This window comes from Plodia interpunctella, chromosome 26, assembly GCF_027563975.2.
Source record: "Plodia interpunctella isolate USDA-ARS_2022_Savannah chromosome 26, ilPloInte3.2, whole genome shotgun sequence".
Classification (NCBI taxonomy): Eukaryota; Metazoa; Arthropoda; class Insecta; order Lepidoptera; family Pyralidae; genus Plodia; species Plodia interpunctella.
Genome location: NC_071319.1, coordinates 3945265 through 3969830, shown reverse-complemented (window position 1 = coordinate 3969830; position 24566 = coordinate 3945265). Strand labels below are relative to the sequence as shown.

The 24566-nt window shown below is 35.4% G+C and overlaps 1 protein-coding gene across 5 annotated transcripts in view; it reads right to left on the bottom strand.

Annotated features, from left to right (window-relative positions):
• LOC128681057 (glycerol kinase 3-like) overlaps positions 1-24209 on the bottom strand; it is a 29699-nt gene extending 5490 nt beyond the window's left edge. The window contains exons 1-13 of one of the 5 annotated variants that reach the window (XM_053764608.2): positions 24028-24209; positions 14621-14703; positions 11808-11964; positions 11449-11550; positions 9830-10047; positions 9132-9241; positions 8346-8451; positions 5535-5648; positions 5063-5141; positions 2576-2753; positions 2114-2194; positions 1314-1438; positions 640-780 (exon numbers count right to left, since the gene is read on the bottom strand). In XM_053764608.2, the coding sequence (XP_053620583.1) occupies positions 640-780; positions 1314-1438; positions 2114-2194; positions 2576-2753; positions 5063-5141; positions 5535-5648; positions 8346-8451; positions 9132-9241; positions 9830-10047; positions 11449-11550; positions 11808-11964; positions 14621-14695 (1486 nt within the window). In that variant the 5' untranslated portion in view covers positions 14696-14703; positions 24028-24209. Of the gene's footprint in view, positions 1-639; positions 781-1313; positions 1439-2113; positions 2195-2575; positions 2754-5062; positions 5142-5534; positions 5649-8345; positions 8452-9131; positions 9242-9829; positions 10048-11448; positions 11551-11807; positions 11965-14620; positions 14704-18964; positions 19132-20774; positions 20897-24027 lie in introns of those variants that run through there. The other 4 variants (XM_064436838.1, XM_053764606.1, XM_053764610.1 and 1 more) reach the window with 4 other exon arrangements.
• Positions 24210-24566: the final 357 nt, after the last annotated feature.

The following is a 24566-nucleotide window of genomic DNA, read 5'->3' as shown; positions in this document are numbered from 1 at the left end:
CAACTATACACGAGTCAGATTGGCAATACAAACTCATGTGGCATGAGTAGGATTCGAACCTGGAATCTTTCGATCCACAGGCGGGCGTCTTAACCATTACACCACCACCGCTTCCGCAGTTTATTTATTAGACAAATTAAAAAACCTCCGACTTTCAATATTTATTTCGCCACAACTTTTGAACGGCTCAACCGATTTTGATTGAACATATCTAACAACCACCGCATCAAAATTAGCTATCAAACAAAAAAAACCGCATCCAAATCGGTTCACCTGTTGATGAGCTACGGTGCCACGTACACAGACAGACAGACAGACAGACACATTTAGCGGTCAAACATTGCGTCGGTGGTGATGAAAATTACATAAATAAAAAAGAATTGCCAGAATTTATCATTTGGATGCGCGAAAGCGTGACCAACTGGAAATAGACTGTGTGAACCGCTGCACTGAACCTACCTTTACTATGAAGCGTAGTATGTGTAGTGGCACACTAGTAAGTATTATAACCAACTATTATAGATATTCTTTTTGATAAATTTTGGATTTCGATTTTTTACGTTTTGACTATGCACATATTATCAGTAATAGCCCCATTTTATTTTTTGCCATAATTGAAAATGTATGTTTTATACTGACCATCGTGTGTGGTGGTGGGGAGATAGGTGTGTGTTCTACCCTGAACAGATCTCCAGGAGTCCATGTTCCATACTTTAGCTGCCATGCCCGCGACCACAGCTACACCTAATGCCGACATATCCCACGTGCTGTCCGCTTTCACTGGAAAAAATATAAACAATGTTTATAACGTCTTCACGTGTTGCGTTCGGGGCTGCGACGCCGTGAAGCGGTAGTCGTAAAAGTCAGTGCAATGCCTTAAGGTGACTTGAATAAAATCTGACACCTGCTTCAGCAATGACACACTACATACACACAAAGTCAAAAAATAACCTTATCGTTTTGATGATTAGGCTGATGTGATACTGTGTTAATTAATTTTACTTTCCATAAATTATATCCCTTGAGTGAACTTCGCATTTTTTTAAAGATCAGTTTTAATGTACTCATGTTTTTGTCAAAGCAAATGTTGCTGTTTCTTTTTTACGTAATTTTTTTACTGATTTCAGTTTATGTGCGTGTTGTATTGTTCGTTTTATAAGGAGCGTACAAACGCGTTGGTGGCCGCCCCTCCGCATTTTTTTTTAACATCCTTTTAAATGTACTCGTGTTTTTTGCAAATCACTTCTTTCTGTATATTTACGTCATATTTTTTTACTTTGTTTTTGTTATAAAGAGTGTAGAAACAAACTCACAGACAGGTATGCCGATGAGGTCGGCCTGCAGCTGCATGAGCAGCGTGTTGGCGGTCATGCGGCCGTCCACGTGCAGCTTGTGCAGCGGCATACCGCAGTCCTTGTTCATCGCTTCCAGTATGTCCCTGTTCATCATCAATCGATTAATCAATCAATCCATCGATCAATCAATTAATCAATCATTCAATTAAGCGATTGATCAATCAGTCTTAAATTTTTGTTTATTTAACGAGTACGTGGTAGGCGGTTACGGTCTCCGGAGTATAATATAATATTATTTATTTAGTTATTTTACAATACATAATGTATGTACTAGCTGCGCCTCGGGGCTTCGCTCCCATGGAAATTTCGGGATAAAATGATATACCATAGGGTTCTTTAGATAACCTGGATAGAATATATTCCATGTTATATTCTATACGTGTGCCAAATTCCATAACAATCCGTTAAATAGATTTTGCGTTAAAAAGTATATACATCCTCACAAACTTTCGCATTTATAATATTGGTAAGATAAATGGTATGCTATTAGATAATATGATACAAGGTAATCAATAGACTCGTGTATAGTAGTTATCATCGACCGCCACTTGCTTCCGGGAAATGAAAACATCGTGAGGAAACCTGCACACTGGTGGACAATTTAACCTCACTGGTGTGTATGCGGTTCAAAAGTCATGCGGTTCAATAGTCGTAAAAGTCATGTCAGATGCCTTTAGGCGACTTAAATAAAACCTGACACCACTGTTAGAAATGACACACTCGAAAAGAAGATCATTGCAAAATATATATAAACTTACCTAGTTTGAAAACATACGGCTTCCAAAGCAGCTCTTATGATGTGATTCTTCGTCGTGAATGCCGTCAGGCCACAGATAATACTGAAACAAAGGAACAATATATATATTATTGTTTATTTAATTGCTTTGTCATTTACCAAAAAAAAAGTATGTCTGTCAATGTCAAATATCGCAAAGTGCGATAGTGACAAAATATATTAAAGTTAAAATGTGCTTTAGCTTTTTTTAATTAATAATTAGGTTATTTTTAATGTTTTCGATCGTAAATCGAAACCTCGGCGTAACTATATCCAAGCCTCGCTCGAAACTATTTATGATCTTGATATATGTATATAATCCACTATTGTGTAAGAAAAACATATTTGCCATAATTTTCTTGAAAATCCTGTATTTTTTGTCATTTTCTTTTAATATTAATAATTATTGTACCAAAAAAAAAAATATATATATTTTTAATCTCACCCCCTAGCGTCCTTCCTCCAATAGGGCGCGTAGAGTCCACTGAAAGCGGGCACAAAGTACACGTCCCCGGTGGAGAAGACCTGCGCGGCGATGTGCTCCGTGTCGTGCGCCACGTGCTGCAGCAGCCGCAGGTTGTCGCGCAGGAACTTCATGGCGCCGCCGGCCACCGCTATCGAGCCTGGGTGGTGGGGGAAAAACCACGTTAAAAAAAAATGGTTGCCTGTAAAGTCGGTTTTACGGGCGAAGATTTTACGTGACAACGTCTTTTTACGCGCGCGGCAGACCGATCATAGTTGAGTGGGAGAGAGACGCAAGGCATTCGGCGGGCCTCTCTCTCGTTCGGTGACTCATCGTAACGTTACCGGGCGTTACACTTTTTCATAAGTGACTCCCAGCCGCAACCTAATTTAAGACGTTGTCACGTCAAAAAATTAAACAAATGATCAATTAAATTCACTTCGCAAATCATCAAAGATTTTTGTCATAATCAATAATTTTATTTACTAGATTTGTAGAGCTCGTTCGCTTCGCTCGCTCGGTCAACTATATATTGGTCGATCCTTTTTTGCTAAGTATTTTTTCACTAAATGACTTTTGTACCCCTCTTCTATATCTACTCCAAGCCGAAATTATCTTCCAAAACGAAGTCTCCTTTACACGCTATAAACGAAATTAAACTTGTGCAGGCCTTTGTCGTACTAATGGAGCTGTTCTCATACGTAAAGACTGACAATAATCTTTTGGAATGTCAGTGGGGGCGCCACCTTTATTTTAAATTCGAACTTCTGTAGCTTAAGTCTTAATTCGCTTTTCTAGCACGTGTAAAATTACTCTTGTCAAACGTGTACTTGCTTTAAATGAAACGCGTTTGTGAATGTACTGTTATTTTTGCACAATTGCAAATAGAAAGGAGTGTTCTAAGATGTTTGTTTGGGTATGAGAGGTGCTTTGTTGCAATTTCTTTTATATTCAACGAAAAATCGAGGTAACACTGCCTCCCGGAGTTATTTGAAGGACGATGAGTGGAAAAACACTCTTTAATATTTGAGCGTTTCCCGGTTACTTTGAGCTTCGGAGCCCAGTGTCCGCATTCCTACTTAGAGAACACTCTTTAAGAACACTCTTGATTAACTCCTCATATACTAGAATACACCAGACACAAATTTTTAGACAGAAAATATTCAATAAAGTTATGTAAAAGAGAGAGAGCGGTTATAGTCCCTCTCTCTCTCTCTTTCGTGCACTCTAAGAAGGAAAATATAACAATAATTCTGAATATAAAGTGGTATTTTCTTTTAAAGTTTCCACCAGAGAGGATTATACTCAGTTTTGTTTTGATTAGTTTCCGGCGACATGGCTTGAACAATCGATTTTTCCACTTACATTTTGCTCGTAACATGACAATACCAGTGCTATATTTGATGTCTTACGACACAGTTGTCTACTATTGCGTAGTTTGTATACAAGCTTTTTTATCGCAATGAAAACCCAGCAGTGTCTACCGAATCCGCCAACGTTTGGCAAACAACTTGGCGACAGTGTGGAGCTGGCATTGTAAGAATTTGATTATGTTGATTGCGACTCGGTCAGGATCAAAAATGTCGGTTATTTTAAATCTCAACAGACTTTTGTTTGGTTTTCATTGAAAATTCAAGTCCCAAGATTGAGCCATTTCTCGATTTCCGATTGCTGTGCCATTGAACTTGAGCTCATTTGAAAGGTATATTTGATAAAATATTCGAAATTACGATCTTCTCTGGACTGGCATTTTTGTAAATATTTAATTTGTAAGTTTTTTAAGTACATAAGTGTAATTTAGTTTTAATATTATTTAATATTTCGTTTTACAGATAAAATATAAATTCAAATAAAAAAAGTACAAAAATTAAAAAAAAAACTATATCTAGTGTAGCATAAAGAAATACGTGTAGCACTCCGGGAGTGCCGGCAGAAGTGAAAACTTGATTATTAATGTTGTGCATTTTTGACATCTTACGAATTTTCGATCGGGTCACGTGTCCTGACGCGAGTTTAACATCTTTTACCCATCACAAAAAGTGCACGAAGCCGCTAAAGAAGTTTCACTTCAAAAAAATACTTCACAAAAATATTCCTTTAGTTACTAAACATATACCTATTTAACAAAATCAATCAATACTAATATTATAAAGAGAAAAGATTTGTGTTTTTATTTGTAATGAATAAACTCAAAACTACTGGGCCGATCTTGATGAAATTTTGCATTGAATTTTTTTATTTTTTAGATTGAAATTTTTTATTATGGTTTTACCCGAACGAAGACGGGACAGACGTAGTGCAATATATATATATATATAAACTAAGAAATATAAAATAAAATAATAGCTGCTTTTCATCCAGGAAAATTAATTCGCGTTGGAAATTTATGCGGGCGAAGCTGCGGGCAAACGCTAATCGTGAATAATTGAAGACAGAAAAGAAAACGAAGTAACAGATTCCAAAAATCACCTTCCAATGCATACACCGGCTCAGCTTCTGGACCCAATTTGTAAGCGAGTGTTGTGATCAGACCGTGCGTGGAGTGAACCTGTAACAATATTTTAAAAATTAAGTTTCTCATTTTTTACACAAGCGTTTATTTTTGTCAGCGAGATCTTATTGCATTAAGTGCGTGACATAGATCACGTCCTTGCGGTAAACCGTTGAGGGGTTCCCACGTCTGGAGCCGTTGCTTGTTGCACCGTCGGGTCATGCTTGTCATAATAATGCATTGTCATCCAAACTACTGAGGAAGTATGTGTGTATGTTTGTTACTCTTTCACGCGAAATCTACTGGATATTTTAATCCCATAATTCCCACGGGAGCGAAGCTAGTTAATAATAAACGTCGCGCAGATCGTTGCACCGCGAGAAGCGTACCCAAAAGGCTGGCAGCATAGTCACGTTGTGATTATTATAAAGGTTGAATGAAACAACAAACCCGTCGAGTTCCCGTGTTATAGAGAAGAAAACACCCGCTTCTGTATGTGTTCTTGGCTTGTCCCGCTGTCGTGCAGTTTTGGCCAACCAACGCTGCTTGCTGGTTCCCTAAGATCTGTAATTATATAAAATAAAAGCATTTAAAAAACGTGTTGCACTCGGGGAGCGCCGGCAGAAGTGTGAAAACTGGAATATTAACGTTGTGCACTTTTGACGTCTTACGAATTTTCGATCAGGGTCACGTGTCCTGACGCGAGTTTGACATTTTTTACCCATCACAAAAAGTTCACAACGCCGCTAAAGAAGTTTTCACTTCAAAAATATACTATCAATATTTTATATACTGTCTGTGATCACGACCAAGAACATTCGCGAATGTGTAAATGAAAACAGTTTAGTGCAACCAAACCAAATACAATTGGCTACAATTGGCTCCAACCAGTCATATCAGCTACTTTTTTCTAATGTCAAAAACAAAACTTTATGTGTTCCTTCACATGCCTTCCATCTAAAGAAATTTACATTAATGTTTATGTAATAGGGTTATGTCAGTCGCGATCTATATCATAACTTTTTATAAAATTAATTGCCTCATTATCAAAATCTGTCTGTCTATGGACTTGATAATATATAATAACGACGTTGATACAGTACGTGATATATTTTCATATCGTCCGGTCTATATCCATAAAAACATTATAAAATGCAAAAGTCTGTCTATCTGAGGTAAAACGCTGTACTAATTTCGATGAAATTTGGTATGCAATTTAAGGTAGTTTTACAAATGGCAGAAATCTTTTTAGCCCATAATAATTCAATGTTGTTTCTCGTTTCAAAAAAAAAATCAATATGTTCTTTAAAAAAAAAATCAAAATATTGAAATAAGTTGTTTAAAGGTTTTTTTACAAAGAACAACATTTTTTTTTTTAACTTTTAAAGTACTTATTTCGTCATGTATAATACAGTTGTCCAATATACAATAATAAAAATTTTGACGTGTAAAAGTGTCTGTAAACGCCTGTCAGTATAAATATATTGACTATGCAGGCTAGGTTGCAAAAATATGTAGAAGTAGCTTTTGTCGACGGCTTCGCTCGCGTGAATTTCTCTACGAAAGCGGAACAGACATGATTTTCATACAAAGTTTCACCTCCCATGGTAGTAATTTGGGGGTTGGTTTTTTTTTAAGTAGCCTATGTTTGTACGGGTATCTTTAACTACATGCATACCAAATTTCATCAAAGTCGGTCCAGCGGTTTAGCCGTGAAAGCGGAACAGACAGACTTACGTGTGTATAATATTAGTATGGAAGAATATATTGTAATATATATATGTGTAACATAATATATTTTACATTACGTTGCTAAGTAATAAACTCCAATCAAATAGGGTTATCAAAAAGGTTAATATCACCAAATTTTATTTTTAAAATGGCGAAAAATTACGATGTACACCGGGTGGTAACTGATAAGTTGATTAGATATCCTATTAAGCGGTGGTGGCCGAGCGGTTAAGGTGCCTGCTTAAGATTGAAAGTTCCCGGGTTCGAATCCAAAGCCATATTAGTTTGTATACACAATCTGAGTCACGTATAGTAGTATTCATCGACCACCACTTGCTTCCAGTGATGAAACTTGTACACTAGTTAACCGTTTAAGTTCACTAGTATGTTACTAGCCAATAGTCGCGGTAGGTAAAATGTCAGATGGCTTTACTCGAATGAAATCTGACACCTGTGTTAGTAATTAACACGCTCGAAAAAACGAAGTTAGTGTCTATGCAACTACTGTCGCCAGATGGCGGTGGTTGTACAGTCATGTCAATGCCTTTAGGCGACTGAACACACACACAAATAGCTGTTATATATATATATATATATATATATATATATATATATATATATATATATATATATATATATATATATATATATATATATATATATATATATATATATATATATATATATATATATATATATATATATATATTTGACCTCTCACTCAACCAATTAATTAAGTTGAAATTGAGTCGTATGATTTGATATTTTAATTTTTTATTCAAAACTGGAACTAATTACGTGTGTCTAAGGTCGAAGTTCATCTGATCTGTATGTTATCTAATTATACCACGTGAGACTATCATACTGAAAGTTTTCTAAACGCTATACTAATTTGTACTCATAATATCAACACGAAAATACTCATTCTGGGGGGCTTACTATCGAATCTAAACGATACAGCTCAAGACGATCGCTTATGCAATTCGAATATAGACTTAATGAAATCAATTAACATTATATTATAGTCTCCTCCTTCTTCTTCGTCGAGTCGAACGTTATAAATGCAATTGAATTTTATTGCGAAAAAAAATAAGCTAAACACATATTTATTTTGCCAGTTGCAATTAGAATTATCGACTCGATGAAGAAGGACACTATAATAAATGGATATAATTTTCATTGCTTTGAGATTGTTTGACAAGATTTATTATAGTTTTTAACCCCCGACGCAAAAAGAGGGGTGTTATATGTTTAACATCTAACATTTAACATCTAAGTATCTGTGTACCTGTCTGTGGCATCGTAGCTCCCAAACGGATGAACCGATTTTCGTTCTATTTTTTTTGTGTCATAGATAATTTTATCCCGAGTGTTCTTAGCCAATTTGTCTAATAAATAACATATATTTATATTTATGTAGTTTATATTAATGTTTTGTATATTCTGCTTATATATATTATTCAATGATATATTCAAGTTTATCGTATCATATATTATATATATATAATAAAGCTTTTCGTACATACATACCCCAGATATGGTTATTCCATTCAAAACCGACCCATCTTTGACGGTGCCATACACTTCTGAACTGCTCTTGATGGTCGGCAAACAGTCGCGATGAATCCCGAATAACCTGAAATCAATTTCATATCGAAAATTATTCATCATTATCTCTCTCTCTCACACACACACACACACACACATATTCGCTTATGATTAAATTCACGGACGTGGCGCCGAAAGCCTGGTAAAATAATCTTTTCACATCCGATTATTTGGCTCTATGACCACTCATCATTCATCACGTATGGATAAATAAATAAATAAATATATTAGGACAAATCACACAGATTAAGCTATACCCAAAGTAAGTTCGAGACTTGTGTTATGGGATACTAACTCAACGATACTATATTTTAACAAGTACATATATAGATAAACAACCAAGACCCGGGCCAACCAGAAAAAGATCAATTTCCATCATGACCCGACCAAGGCTCGAACCCGGGACCACTCGGTTCAGTGGCAAGTACTTTACCACCTGCGCCACCGAGGTCGTCAATTGACAGTCGTCAAAATCGATAAATAAGGACTATAGGCCATGACCCATCACGCGGTCGAACTGTTACAATTTAATCTCAACTCCGCCAATAAACCATACAGCTATATATAGCCGTCGAGTTTAGCAACTCTTAGCTCTGTCTGGCCCGTAAGTGATGAAGACGTGGTAATACATATGTTTCTTCCGCTGGCTTCGCGACGTCACAGCCCCGAGCAACCAAGAAACAAGTAGATACGGCACTATACGTTTACCTTAACAACATAGGGTCCCAATTGAGGGTCTCCAAATTCATAAGGAGTGTTCTAGAAGCATTCGTCACGTCTGTTATGTGTAGACCGCCCAGTGGCCCGCCGGTTAGGGTCTGAAAAACACAATACGCTACTTTATATAGACACATATACTCTGTATCACAAAACATCTATCTACCTATATTTATTTATATATACGACCTACCAATATAAAATGTTTGGCTTTCTTTCCTTTTTTCGCTGCGTGCCTAACCGCGTTCCCTCTGAAGGTCAGTGTTTGCTCCTTGAGCAAAATCCACTATTTGTATCACTGTGACACACGGTCACAATCCGCACGGGATAAATTTGTCTTTTTAGATGTAGTTTTTTTACTTCTTATTTTGAATGCGTGTCTTTTTGGTACAAATTAATGCATATATCTATCTATCTATCAAACCCCTGATGTAAGGGTACATCATCATAATTAACCAAGGACGGTTCAAAATCTGTTTGGAAACGCCTGATTTTAGACCATATCGGAATAATGACAGTGTCAGTGTGTATTGCGAGGGTAGAAGGCGATTTTGATGCCCCACGAACTTAAAAATACCTTTTAAATTTCATCGAAATCAGACCAACGGTTCGAAAGTTATCGCATTACATACATAAAATGTATTTTTGCCCCAATTAAGTTTATTTGTAGATAAGCCTAGGAATCATACCCAAACGATCCAGGTGTCGACCGTGCCAAACAGCAAACGCTTTTCTCTGGACGCCTTCTTCACAGCTTTGACGTTATCCTTCAACCATCGCATCTTCAGTGCGCTGAAGTATGGGCTGATCGGCAGACCGCTGATGTTCTTCAGATAATTCTTGTTCCTGTCCGGGATCTTCGCCAAGATTGCGTCGACCGTGCTGTCTGTTCTGATGTCGTTCCATGCTGGAAACCAGTGGGTAATTACACAAATGCGGGAAAAAAGGTGCGTCATGTATTCTGGGTTCTTGCATGTATGTAGTATGGCTAGCTTTGACCCGCGGCTTCGAACGCATGCATTTCCCACGAGAACAGTTATTTTTCCGAGATGACAAGTATCCTATGTCTTAAGACTTGCTAGTACTTCAAACTATGTACGCATATATGTTAGAACTATGTGTGATACCAAATAAAAAAACTTATTTTCGCAGATATAATGTTAGGACAATGTGCAGTTTAGAGGTTCTCTCCAATAATCTTCCTTTATTAGGAATTCAATACGTTTATTGTCACATTTTATAACTACCGCATTGTTTGTTTACCAAACTAACATTGTAGTTTGTTCTCAATACATTCGAGTGGGTATTTTCTTTCACGGTGATCTTCGATGACCTTGCAGGATTACGTGGGTTTTTTATATACTGTCGAGTAGTGAAGATGCATGTTTAAGTAATTAGCATAATGTATGTATGAAGTGTGAAAATCGTGCACCGATTTAGGTATTGTAAAAAACTAAATCGTTTTAGACGACAAAGTAATACTTTTTAACTTGGTGATAAAGATATTATGGAACTCATAATATGTTAGGGACTTAGGGACCCCTTTATTCATAAAATGATAAAACATACTTTAAGCATATTCTGTCTAAACTTGTGTAAACTTGTGACTTTAGCTTAAAATTTAACTTTTTTTAAAATAACAGGGTATCATTTTTAAATGAATAAGTATTTTCGGCATTTCTTATCCGCACTTCATTCCGTAATTCTATAGTTTATAGAATTCCATTTATTCAACATAAAAGTTATCATAAAATGTAACTTTAAAGGAATATTTTTTAAGTAAAAAATTGAAGTACAGGGGTATAGGCTACCATAAAATCATCTTCAATCGTGAACCAGGTCTAAGCTTCATATTTAACTTTATTTTAATAAATACATTTAAAAAATCAATAAACCGATTTTAAAAATGTAAATAGTAAATGTAAATGTTCGCGTGTAAACACCTCGTCCTTGAATTAATAGATGAATAAAAATGAACCAAAGAATGAACAATCAATTATTTGCATTAAAAGCAGTACAAAAGCAGTTGTTCTTTATCAAAATCATAAATACATATCTCAATTTACTTCCAATCAGGCTAGCTTGAGGTCAAACACACACAAATACATGCTATAAAGATTACTATTAAAATTATAAAATTGTTTTTGTTTTCTCGTTTGTAATAGATAAACTCAAAAACTACTGGGAAGATTTTAATGAAATTTGGCACTGAAACATACAAAACTTCGGAGTAACATAGGCTATCTTTTAGTAACATGCTTTTACACGAGGGGCTAGTTAATAATAAAAAAATAACTAATTAAGATACCTATCGCTGGGTGCAGCGGTTCCCCTGTGAGTCTGTCCCATGCTATCGTTGTCTCCCTCTGGTTTGTGATGCCTAAAGCTACAATGTCTTCTCTGGAATAACCTGAAAGAGAAATAAAAGTTTTTACAAAAAAAATCTTTTGGCCATAAACTTTTATTGTCGTCAGATAGATTGCTGGGTCTGCGATATTACGCCTCCTTAGCTGTATTTGGAAAATGTGCGTTCAGCCGTCTGGATACCGTCAGCTCTTTTCTAAAGATGAAATGATGGCAGCAACTTCGGAGGGGGTTTCTAAAATTTTCAATTTTGTATTCATACGTGTAGTGAAGTGATGTAGCGACAATGTTTGTTTCACATGCCTAACTCGGGTAACTTGGCAATAGCCGTCTCCGCGCACACCCTGATATTGTGTATGATTTCCAACGGGTCTTGTTCGCACCACCCCTCTTGCGGGAACACCTCCTGTTTATCCAGGTGGTGGGTCGCTAGCTCGGCGGAGTTCTCTGCTTCGTATATCTGTGGAAGAGAAAGAGATAGTATCACAAGAAAGACAGAGAAAACTTTATACTTCGACACATATATTTCGGTTCGCGCTTACATGAAAGTTTATATTTAAGATTATTGTGTGTTAGAAACTAGTCGGGTCTGTTCCAGCTTCGCTCGGGTAAAACCATAATAAATTATACGGCTAAACCTTCCTCAGGAATCATATAACACAAAAATAAATATATTAGGACAAATCACACAGATTGAGCTAGCCCCAAAGTAAGTTCGAGACTTGTGTTATGGAATACTAACTCAACGATACTATATTTTATAACAAATACATATATAGATAAACATCCAAGACCCGGGCCAATCAGAAAAAGATTATTTTCCATCATGACCATCACGATCGAGGATCGAACCCGGCACCAAGGTCGTCAAATCAATCTATCGGTTTGACAAATCGATACAAAATTGACACTTGACCAATTATTACTTTTGTATGGCTTGACAAATCAGAACCCAAGTTGGCGGTTAAAACACGCTTGACCAATTACAACCATACAGGTACTTGACGAGTTGATTACTAAATCCACAGACACACATACATCCTTTCGCATTAATAATATTAGTAGGATAAATAAATAAACATTTTTTCGTATATATGGATTCTGTACGTACAATGTTCTTACAACTATGTTTAGTATTATTTAAATAAACTTCGGTTATTGGTCCTATTTTAGGGCGGAACCGTACGCCACAAGTACCAATATAATGTTTTCATTCCGTGTCTACTAAGAAGACATTCAGGCGAACGAAGGGCCACGTTGCCAATAACATATTGGGCGAAGGCCAACGCAATCATTTACTTAAAAGATTCATGGCGAGATGAATGAACACATTTATGTTGTTACTAGCTGCATTGCATCCCGGGATTTGATTATATAATCTGTTACGTCACGAGTGTAGGACAAGCTCGTGACAAAATAAGCATAAATTACAGATCTATAAAGTTATGACACTAATTTACACTAACGTTTATGACGAATAGAATGTGGACATGGTCTCGCCAATAGAACACTGGTTGACAGTTTAACATAAATGTAAAGAAAACTACTATACATACGTATTGGTAGTATGGATACATAAATCAAGTCAAGTATTTTAATGGGTGTTTGTCATGTAAACGAAATTAGCTTGCGGCAAAACCATACACGTAGATGAATGCCAAACTATATACTACCGCAATATTCCTTCGTCTCACTTGCCAAAAATGTTACTTTCACTGGTTTGAATATATTTCAATATTTACTTTCTATTTCCACAAGAGGTACCTACTTAATGAACTGTGTCATAAAAGATAAATATGTCATTTTGTTTGCTTGAGCAACACAAGAAACACAGACCATTTATCCTTAATGGTTAAAATTAAATTATAATAAAATAAATAATGACTTATCGGTGAAAAGTGATTCCATCTTTTGTTAGACTGGACGTTGAGCTACACTTTCCACACCATTTCACAGCACAATACGGCATCATTGTTTTGATATTGTTTCTATTTACGAGCAAACTGGCACAGGCTTCGCTTCGATGCTCGCCGGCGGTATAACTAAAGAAAAGGGGCGGGGCCCGATCTTATGTAGTGTCACGACATACGCTTGGCGAATGGATTTGCAGATGATGCGCGGTGTTTAAGGCTAAATGGTCTGTGACAAGAAAGAGATGCGCAACTTTGACATTTACATGACGTAAATGTCAAAATTGGATGTGTGGGTTGACGCGTCATGATTGCACGAAGAACTTGCGTTTTCAAATCAAATCATTTTATTTTCTTAAATAGGGTAGGTAATACATTATCCACGAAATGGTTTAGAACAAGCCTATTTAGCCGTTGTCAACAGCATGTTAATGTTAACGTGACACTCTCCCTGTCCTGGATAGTGGAGACAAACTCCAGGAATGCCGCTTTCGCTGGTACGGCCACGTCTTGCGTAAACCAGCAAATTACGTATAGATAACAGATGATTGGTTATGTCGCTTCCGCCTGGCGAGAAAAGGGACAGAAGGCAGGAGGGGCAAAAAATTAGGAAAAGAAATTACTGGCTCGATGTCGACAAGGATGATATGCGCCAATGGTCTGACAACTGGGGATGTTGACTACCGTGCGAATCGGTCCATCAGTTTATCCGGGACAGACAGACAAACATTCGCATTTATAATATTAGTATTAAGTATTTTTTTCGAAATCTTAAATCTTCTTTCTTTGTGAAATGCTTAATAATAATGACATTACGCATTATTGTGTTTTGAAAACAACGGAGATGAACAATGGTCAGTAAGTATATGTATATACATATATAAATATACATTTTCAACATTATCTTGGTGCAGAATACCAAATTTTACAAAATAAACACATGGTGACGATCGCGAATAATTATTAATTTAACAATTAATTAATTTCACACCATAAAAAAGTTGATGACATAAACACAAGTATTTAAATGAACAGACCAACCTGCACACTACACCACATCATTTTTATCAATTAACACCGGTGTCAGATTTTATTCAAGTCGCCTAAAGGGATCTGGCACGACCATTTACGATTACCTACTGACATCTCGACCTAGGATACGCATAATGAATATTCTGTCTTAAAAATGAATAGTTTACTACTTACCACAAATCGGACAGTTTTCGTTCCATCATCTATAACACCGATCAGCGGTTTCTTCGTGCCGTCCCTTACTGGCATATCGCCGTCTGCAACAAAAGCGTATGATGTATGAACTTATTTAACTTTATTAAAAGCCATTCAAAATATTGGCTTTTGGCTGCGGCTTCAGCTACATTAGATTGCCTTCCAAAAAAATAATCAATGTAAAATCTCAAATTTAAACTTGCAACCCCTATTTCACCCCCTTAAGATTGGAATTTCCAAAAATCCTTTCTAAGCGGACGTCAACACTCTTCGGGAGTGCTATTGTTCTAGTAGCTGCTTAGGCTATGTGTCTCTTATTCGCCTCGTACAACATTCACAGGATATGGAATGGAATAGTCCTTTCTAGGCCAAAACTACATTTAGCACAAAACGTGAAAATGTATAAAATTAATCTTATTGTCCCATTTTAAGATGTTAGGTAGGAACGTGTCTAAATACAATTTGCCAGAGTAATTTTTAATACATCTAGTCCACAGAATTTAGAAGATCTAGTCATAAGTATATTATTATAATGCAGATTGACGAGTTTCCACGTCGCAAAAAAGAAAAAAATATTTTTTTATTCCAAAAAACACACTGGCAATCTATTTTACATGTATCGGTAAAATAAAAAAAAACTTTCAGTTCTAGATTCAACACAATAAACAAATGTAATGCAAATACGTATACAGCTAAACGCGCATCAAGTTACACCTCATCGACCTTTATAAAATAGTATAATAGGGAAATTTGCAACGAATTTGTGTAGAACGATGTGCTGTTTACTGTACATAATGTCCAAAAACAATGGCGGTTTCCGTCGCCCTTCGCCCGGCCGCTTGAGCGGGTCAGACCGTTGTCACTTTGACCTTATGCGATAAGTCTGTATTCCGAGATATAATCGCAAATGTTTTTCGGATATAAATTAGACTTTGTTTTTGTTGTAGTAATGAGGGGCAGTGACACATGATGGGGAGGGCGGTATTATGGTACAGGCAATAGCATATCAACATAAACAAATTCATTGTAATTTCGCCCCTATTACTGCTACATAAAGGTACTAGACTTGAGGTTGTCTGAAATAGAATTATTAATAGGACGACAAATGGGATTGATTAGGAAGACTTTAAAAATATTTATTTTATTATCGCGGTCTTACGGCCAAATATAGCATATACACATATGTTCCATTATTTTAAACTAGCTTATACCGCGGCTTCGCCTGAATTTCCTACGAGAGTAGTACTTTTTCAAGAATGAAAGCCTAATAAAATAATTTAATGGACAACACTCAACGGCCCACACTACTTGTTGTACATAACGGGCACAAAACACCCAGAACCGCAGACAAATATTTGTGATCACAAGTACAAATGGCTGTGGCGAAGGTTGTTGCGCCGCTTCTTCACCTGCGCTTTGGAAGTCGACAGTAGACTTAGTTTTAAGCAAATTTTTGACGTCAATAAGTGATGTATATCTTATTGAGTTGAATAAATATTTTTTCATCAATACTAATCCATATTAATATTATAACTAAGCCTGTTCCGCTTTCACGGCTAAACCGCTAGACCGATTTTGATGAAATATATAGTATGTATATAGTTAAAGGCTCCCGTTCAAACATAAGGTATTTTTTTCAAAAATCGTCCCCTAATTGACTATAATGGGGGGTGAAAATTTGTGTTCAGTTTTCGCAGAATAACTCACGCGGGCGAAACCGCGGGCAAAAGCTAGTTTGAAATATTTGGCCGGGCGGCGAACCCAGGACCTCCAGATAGAAGACCGGGGTAGTGACCACTACGCTGCCACGGAGGTCGTCTACTCGGTAGACTAATTAATCAGTAGTAAATACTTATTGATAGATAATTCTATATCTAATCCGCATCCGTATCCTAAAGAGTTCCAAGGCTACAGTGATAATGACTGATTTTGATAAATTGCTTTATCATAAAGCGTCTATATGAGTTTATAATATCCTTTTGAATTAGTTTAGTACAGAGATAAAAGTTATATGACATCAAGACTTTTTTTAAAACTTTAGTTTTTTTTTTCATTGTGTAATTTCTGCACTCCTTAATAAAATTCAATTAAAATTTTAGAACACAAAAGAAACTTAATTGACGGAATCTCATTTGTAGTTTATATTTCGAACTTTTTGAAATAAAAATATATAATAATTTGAACTCTTTTCGTCCTTTATTATTTTCTACCATTCCTTCTACTACTCGTTCAGCTGACTCAATTTATATATTTTCAAATCGCGCACAATTGTAAAATCGATGTAATCAAGAAAACATGACTCGTTAATATAAAAAGAGGTAACTATTCCAAGCAAAATTTTCCTCAAGTGATTTTATTGAGGAAACCCGCAAAACGTCCAATTACTCGGGAAGTACCCTACGCCTTGAACTCGATATGTTATGTGGTATTGTGCGGTTGAAACGATCGCAATTCGCTGAGAAAACTTATCTCGATAGTATACTATATTCCACTTATTTATTATCACATATTTTTATCGATTCCTTTTAATCTACAGCGAAAATTTAAAAATACCACAGGAGATTACACACTATTCTACACTAGATAAAACATTTAATTAGGTACCTATATAGAGTTTCCATTACACACAATTTATGACAATTAGATGGCCACCGTTTTGACAACTGTGTCCAATAGAAATCTATAATACTTTTAAATGAAATTAATTATCTAGTATAGCATAACTTGTGGTACCTAGGTACCAGTTTTTGTTAACATAACAATGTTATGGGGTTTTATATATATAGTTGGCCCAGTTTTAATGGTTTGGTTGCACTTTTTGTTCCACTCAAATCCACGATGAATTGGTTTCCAAATTTTGTTCCACTCATCCATTCATAGAAATTTTGATTTGCAAGGCTAGAAGTTGGTATAATCTTTAAATATAACCAAAAACTTAGCAACTAAGTCAACTTTCTAAAAAAAAACATAAATTGATGTATTATACCGAAGACACCGAGACAAGTCGAAGTTATAAAACCCCTCTGATTCCGTGAAGGCTGAAAATTCATAACTAAGCGGCAAAGACAATTAAAATATAACAACCAAGGATGATCATAAAAATAATAATAAAATCATATGATAACGTTAAACGCTATAGCACTTATCTGTAATTACTAGGAAAGTCAAATAGAAGACGATTATAATTTAGCTAATCTTTATAGTTGTAGGGAAACTACAATCATTGCTTTGTAAAAAATAATCTTTTAAGGCGGGAAATAAACTAAATAAGGGTTATAACCATAATACTATTTATTTATAATCATAATGTTTAACATGTACAATTTATTGTTTTAAACAAAGAGAAATTTTTATTCAAACCATTATTGTAAACTTTTATTTTTCCGTTGACACATAAATGGAACTTTGGCCTTTTGCAAATAAAATATTATATACATATTGAATATTTTATTTTACCTAGTATATAGTTATTTACAAGTAAAAGATTAAGTATCAGTCTGCCACACCTATCTATTGCATCAGTGCTATATTCAACTTATTCAAGTACCTAGATTTGTGACAAATAATATTTAGGTATAGATTCTGAATGGATTTATCATTATCTAGCGGCTCTTAAGACCATAATCAATTAAACACCTAAACGTTCCCCAGGAATCACACCATCTTTTAAAAAAAGCAGAATCAAAATACGTTGGGTAGTTTCAAAGATCTAAGCGTACATAAGGATAGACTGACACACAGACTTTGTTTCATAAAACACTATTGAGAAATCAATTGGAAGACTGGAGATTTCATAAGTAGACTAAAATCAAGTAGATATTTACCATCCTTTTAGAAACAAAACAAAAAATAAATTTCAATATCTGAAAATTTGAAAATGAAAAAAAAAAACAAATTCCTTCTCGAGTCTACATTTTTACATCTCATTATTTAAATTTAGTTTAGATACATATGTGAAAGCATGTGTGAAATTCATATATACACTAATATTTAAAAAAAAACGTGAAAACATTATATTTATTTTGTAAATTTCGTCAACGGATTCCAATATGTATGCCAAGGAATGTGGATCAAAAATGTAGGCTTGAGCCGGATTTTGGTGGTCTAATCTCCCTAATGTTTTTTTTTTTCATAATTATTTTGAAGATTAAATGCAACTATGATAATTCGAATTTTCCCATTATTTTTTTATATGAAAATACTTGTGAAATAATTTAGGTATATGTATTAATGTATATAATAAATAAATATTTTAAGATTTTCCTCTTCATGATTATCAAAGTCAATTAGTTGATATATTAAAATTGAAATACAAAATATTACCATCAAACATTTTAAATCCAAATTAAAAAGAAATATAGCCACAACACTGCACAGACGACACAAAAACGTCATTAAAATTTGAAAAGAGAATGCAAGATTAAAAATTCAAACCGACTACAATGGCGCGGGGAACGTGTTTTCCCGCGCAAAGATTGGACCAAACTGTTCGCAATGCATTTGGAGGCGCGGCTCTGCAGTGATACACACGAATCTTATCACTGGTAATCACTGTAATAAATACACTGGCCAGTAGCGTATTAGGGTAAAGCAGACGAATAAAAAAATCTCAAGGAACCACTCCCATTATTGACAGCACAGTCTGTTGAAGTTTTCGTGGTTTTCGAAAATGGAATAAAATGAGAAAAAAAAAGTAAAAAAAAAACGAAATGTATTTTTTTGTGAACAACTGAGAACACTTAGTTTTTTATAGAGAGCTAACGAAAAACATTATGCCTAACCTATTTTTCTTCGTAAAAACTTATAACGGAATAAAAACTTGGATGTTTTTCGATTTCACATGGTAACCTTGAAAATTGTAGAGTAGACACAATCACTGCACACACAGGTTTGTGATATGATAGGTATAATAAGTTTAATATGTCATTACACAACTAGCAACTAGGCTCATACAGACTATATAGGTCATATTACCTACACCTGAATACATGATAATGCAATAATATGATACAGTTTTACCAGAGGTAGGTAGACCTCAGTACGAGTATAAAGGTTGTCTGCAGTATCCCACTCCCATCTATTTCAGCCGCCAAACAGCAGTGCTTGCATTATTGTGTTCCGGTTTGATGGGCGAGAGAGACAGTGTGATTACAGGGTACTGTGGCAAAATATTCTAGGACACAAAGTAGGCGACGCGCGTGTGATAACCCTGATGTTGCAGGCGTTGATAGACTGTGGTGACTATTTACCATCCTGTGGGCCGGTGGGCCGCATGCCTGTTCGCCAGCTTGGTAGAATTACAAAAAGTCTTTCCTAATTTTTACGCAAACTGATCAAAAAAACAAAGAGAAGTGATTAAAAAAAAATCTAATTTCCATTTTTGAATGTGTAATATATAGGGGTTTTTTAAAGAAATTCTTAATTTTACTTACCATCGTACGTAAGATGTTGAATGAATGGTGGAAGATGGTAGTGATGGTATCATACAGAGGTGAATTGTGGTTTGGCAACGATGCACCATATGATTTTACGATAACTACGAATATACAAATCACGCAATTAAAGTAGGAATGGGCGAGACACTTGCCTACAAGAGAAGACCATCGATTGACCAAAGCAGTGACGGAGTTGTGGCAGAGACAAAGGTCAGACTAGTTGGTAAACCACCAGCTGCTGGTCAGATCATCAGATCAAGTGACACCAGTGTTATTGCTAACACTGGTATCAGATTTTATTCAAGTCGCCTAAAGGCATCTGACATGGCTTTTTACGACTCCATCTAGTGGCAGGTAGTCGCATACACACTAGAGAACTAAACTGTAACCAGTGTGCAAGTTTCCTCACGATGTTTTCCTTCACCGGAAGCAAGTGGTGGTCGATGAAAACTACTATATGAGTCAGATTGGTATACAAACTCATATGGCACGAGTAGGATACGAACCTGAGACCTTTCGATCCACAGGCGGGCGTCTTAACCATTACATCACCACCGCTTCTGGTCAGATGAAATTGTTGGGTCACGGGAAAGCGATGGATGAGACTGGCACAGGACAGGAGGAAGTGGCACGAAAAACGGAGGATTAAACACAGCAATTGGATCATGTAGGCTGAAAATGATGAAAGAGGTAGGTACCTATCTTGTCAATTTCACAGAAGAGCACTTTGAAAATGTCCATATAATACTTCATAATCACTTTAAGATCATCGACGTATCTCTGCTATGTCTCATTTGTTACTGGCGTGATCGCCGGATGACAGTTGCAATAAATAGATCATGAATGAATGCGCACGTGTCCAGATGACGCATTGTGTACTCTTTTATCAGTTATTATAAAGAACTAGCTGCGCCCTGGAGCTTCGCTCCTGTGGGAATTTCGGGATAAAAAGTACCCTATGTGTTATTCCAGGTAATTTTCTACCCGTGTAACCAAATTTCATAAAAATCGATCCAATAGATAATGCGTGAAGAGGTAACAATCAAACAAACTTACTTTCGCATTTATAATATTAGTTGGGATTCAAATTTCCGAAAAATATTGCCCGCGTGGGAAATTTACGTGGGCCAAGGCGCGGGCAATAGATGTTACAAATATTTTGTGTGAAAAATCAGGAGTTTTAGTTCTCGAATATTTTAACTTGTTATTATATAAATGCGATTTTTAAAATGTATATTATTAGCTTATTTTTTTTTTGCCTTTTGGAACTGACGCAAAATTTATTATACGAGAATACCGTAACATCATAATGCCATTAAGAATTGGCTCGTGAGCAATACATTTCGAGTAATTTGTAAAAACCTATTGTCTATTATATCATGAAAACACTCTAGAAACACTAAATGTGGAAACAGAATCAATGACGTTTTTCTTTTGCGCGGTGTCATCCACCTACCGAAATTAAAAACCAAGGTCAGACATAATTAATCTTTAGTAGTATTCAACAAATATATACTCTTAATAGAATATTCATTATGAATTTACATAATTCTTTCTTCAGGTCAACATTATGCTCCATAGTTCCAAATAAGATACTTTTTTCCGAAAAATATAGGTCAAAGGGCTAAGACGAAATGGATGATGATCCCAGATCCTCGCGTTCATTCGTTTGCATTCGCAGCTTTTTACGTAAATAATAAGCCTTAATTTTTTAAAAGATTTTACGACTGACCGCCTTGCTGATGTACCCTCTTAGGAAATGAGCTGTTGACGCATATCTGCTGCCAACGCCTATAAACCACTAGTCGCTTCATACGACATCCAAGGTAGGAAATGGCTGTACATTTCATAGGACCGTCTTCCTAGTAAGACAAGTGTCATATTCTTAGAGCGGGAACTGCACGCCTTAGTATAATAATCCCTTATATATAAAGTAAAACCGTTGCAACGGGACGGACTGTTAGAATATGGAGGACTTAGAGAAAGGTTTTAGATAGAAGTCACGCCTTCTCAATGAGCGTTAAAGCCCCAGATTTATATTAGTCAGAGCAGACAAATTTTTCGTAATAGCCGCTGTAGAATTCGTTCGTTGCCACTGTCCAAGCCTATTTTACTAAAGTCGTACTATTTTCGCGACGCACCACACTAACGTATGTATTTGGTATGTGCGTATGTTTGTTTGTTGATGATGTGTAAAGTCACGCGACATGATATCTCATGGTTGTTCCGGCTATTATTATCCTACACAATATCGCCGAACTCAGAGAGATACGCGACGGGAATAAACGTACATTGCGTAATTTGTATACGAGATTTCTGTCACCGCAAGGGAAAACCAGCAATGTACATCGGAATCGGACGGTCGGTGAACTGTTTGCGATAGTGTGGAGCCGGCATCGTCCGCTAATGGTCTAATCGACGATTGCTTAATTTGTCTCGTGTCAACGCATAGCTCGTATTGAACGTCAAATCGCGGCAATATTGGCCATTACGGCGGGCTTTCAGTCAATAATACGTCATGCAATTTTTTTTTTGCGGTTTTCCGACGTCGTGGTGAATTGCCGTGTGAAGTTTTTTTAAAAGTTAATAAACAACATAACAAGGAACATAATTTTAAAAAATGAATCAGTTTGATGAAGGTGTCGATTCTACTATCATAATTTTATGATAGGTTGATATTTGCCCTATCAAAAAAAAAAGTGGAAAAAATTTTATTGTAAAAAATCTAATCACATTTTTTTTGCATCTCTTCATACTAATTTTTTTATGATGTTATTTGTGTATTGTATTTAATCACTTTGTAATTTTTTAGAAACATGTTTTTGTATTTGTTCATTCATACTACATTTTTCATAAATAAATCTTATTATTTTCCATGCAAACTAATCAGGATAATTTGTACTGACTTTCATCTAAGTGAGATAATAAATACTTACTTTTTCTACTAATGAAAATTAATGGGTGTGTCTGTCCATACCAAAGCCTTCAAGGTGACATTGTGATATTTAAAATATCGTGCCACTAATATGTTAGATTGTTATTACATATGTAGTCATAATATTTATAAGTTCCATGTCACAAATTAATAATGTCTATCAAATTATCAACATCCATTACATAGGTATGTGAGTAATACATACATAATGGATATTGATAAAACTAAGATAAAACCACACAATAAATTATACACCAAAACCAGAACCTTCCTCAGGAATCACATTATCTATTGGTGAAAACTCTACAAAAATTCACTTGGTAGTTTTTGAGTTTATCATGATCATACAGATGCAACAAGAACATATTTTTATAATATGTAAAGATTTTATTTAAAGATATTAGCTATTTCTTATAAACAGGTATTTGATATCATCACTTGGAATCCATACTAATATTATATATGTGAAAGTGTGTTTGTTTGTCTGTTTTTCACGTCAAAACTGGATGATTGATGCCATGGATTGAGGTGATTTAAGGTGTGGACATGGCAGGAGATCTGGAGAGAGAGTGATCTGGTGTCATAGGCTACTTTTTGCGACAAGCAGAGCTATTTAAAATTATCATATGTGTTTTAAGGCTGATCAAAAATAAATATACCTACTTATGTGGATTATTGAATCAGTTAAATTTATAATTGAATGGTATTGTCAAGATCTAATCAAGGCACTATATGTTGCCACTTATTATATATATATACATTCTGTAACACCCTGTGTAACATAGGACGCTCGACACAAATCAATAAAAATGCAAGCATGCTTGAATGTGCACGGAATGTTTTTAAACCTATCAAAGTTCAACAACCTAGTTTCAAAACCCAATTAAGTATTCAAATTAGGTACTTTGGGTTGCAGAATTGACACCTGATGTTAGCAAGTTGGAAAAAATATGCAAAATATAAAAAAAAATGCTAAACATACTTAAACTTTAGGAAAGATAAAAATAATTACTCACCTGATGCAATTTCCTTTGACGCGTGAATGGTAACTATTTTATAGTAATATCTGTTATTAATTAATGTATTTTTTAACGCAAGATATTATTTTCACAGTAAAATTATCATCTAAAACCATGAGCTGCTTTTTATGCACTGTGAAAATGTGTGTGATGAACTGAACTTTAGTTTGTCAGTTGTCAACTGTCAAAAAATGTCAACATTAGCCATTTGTCAATTAACGTCAAACTAAAGTCAAGTGAAGTCAGCCATAGAGTATTAAATTCTTAAATTTTAACAATAAATGGAGTAACTAGCTTTTATCTGCCATGTATTTAATAAGTACTTCGATGGAGTACCTACTAATCCCATGCCTGCGGCTTCACCCACGTGAATTTTCCACGGAAGTAGTACTTTTTCAGGTATTAAAGGTAGGCATTCTCCTTAGAAACCCCTAACTATAATATTTGCAATTTCAGAAATGGATGGAATACGGAGCGTAAACCCATCTATGTTCGGGAGTAACATGGATAACATTTTATTATGGTTTTACCTGAGC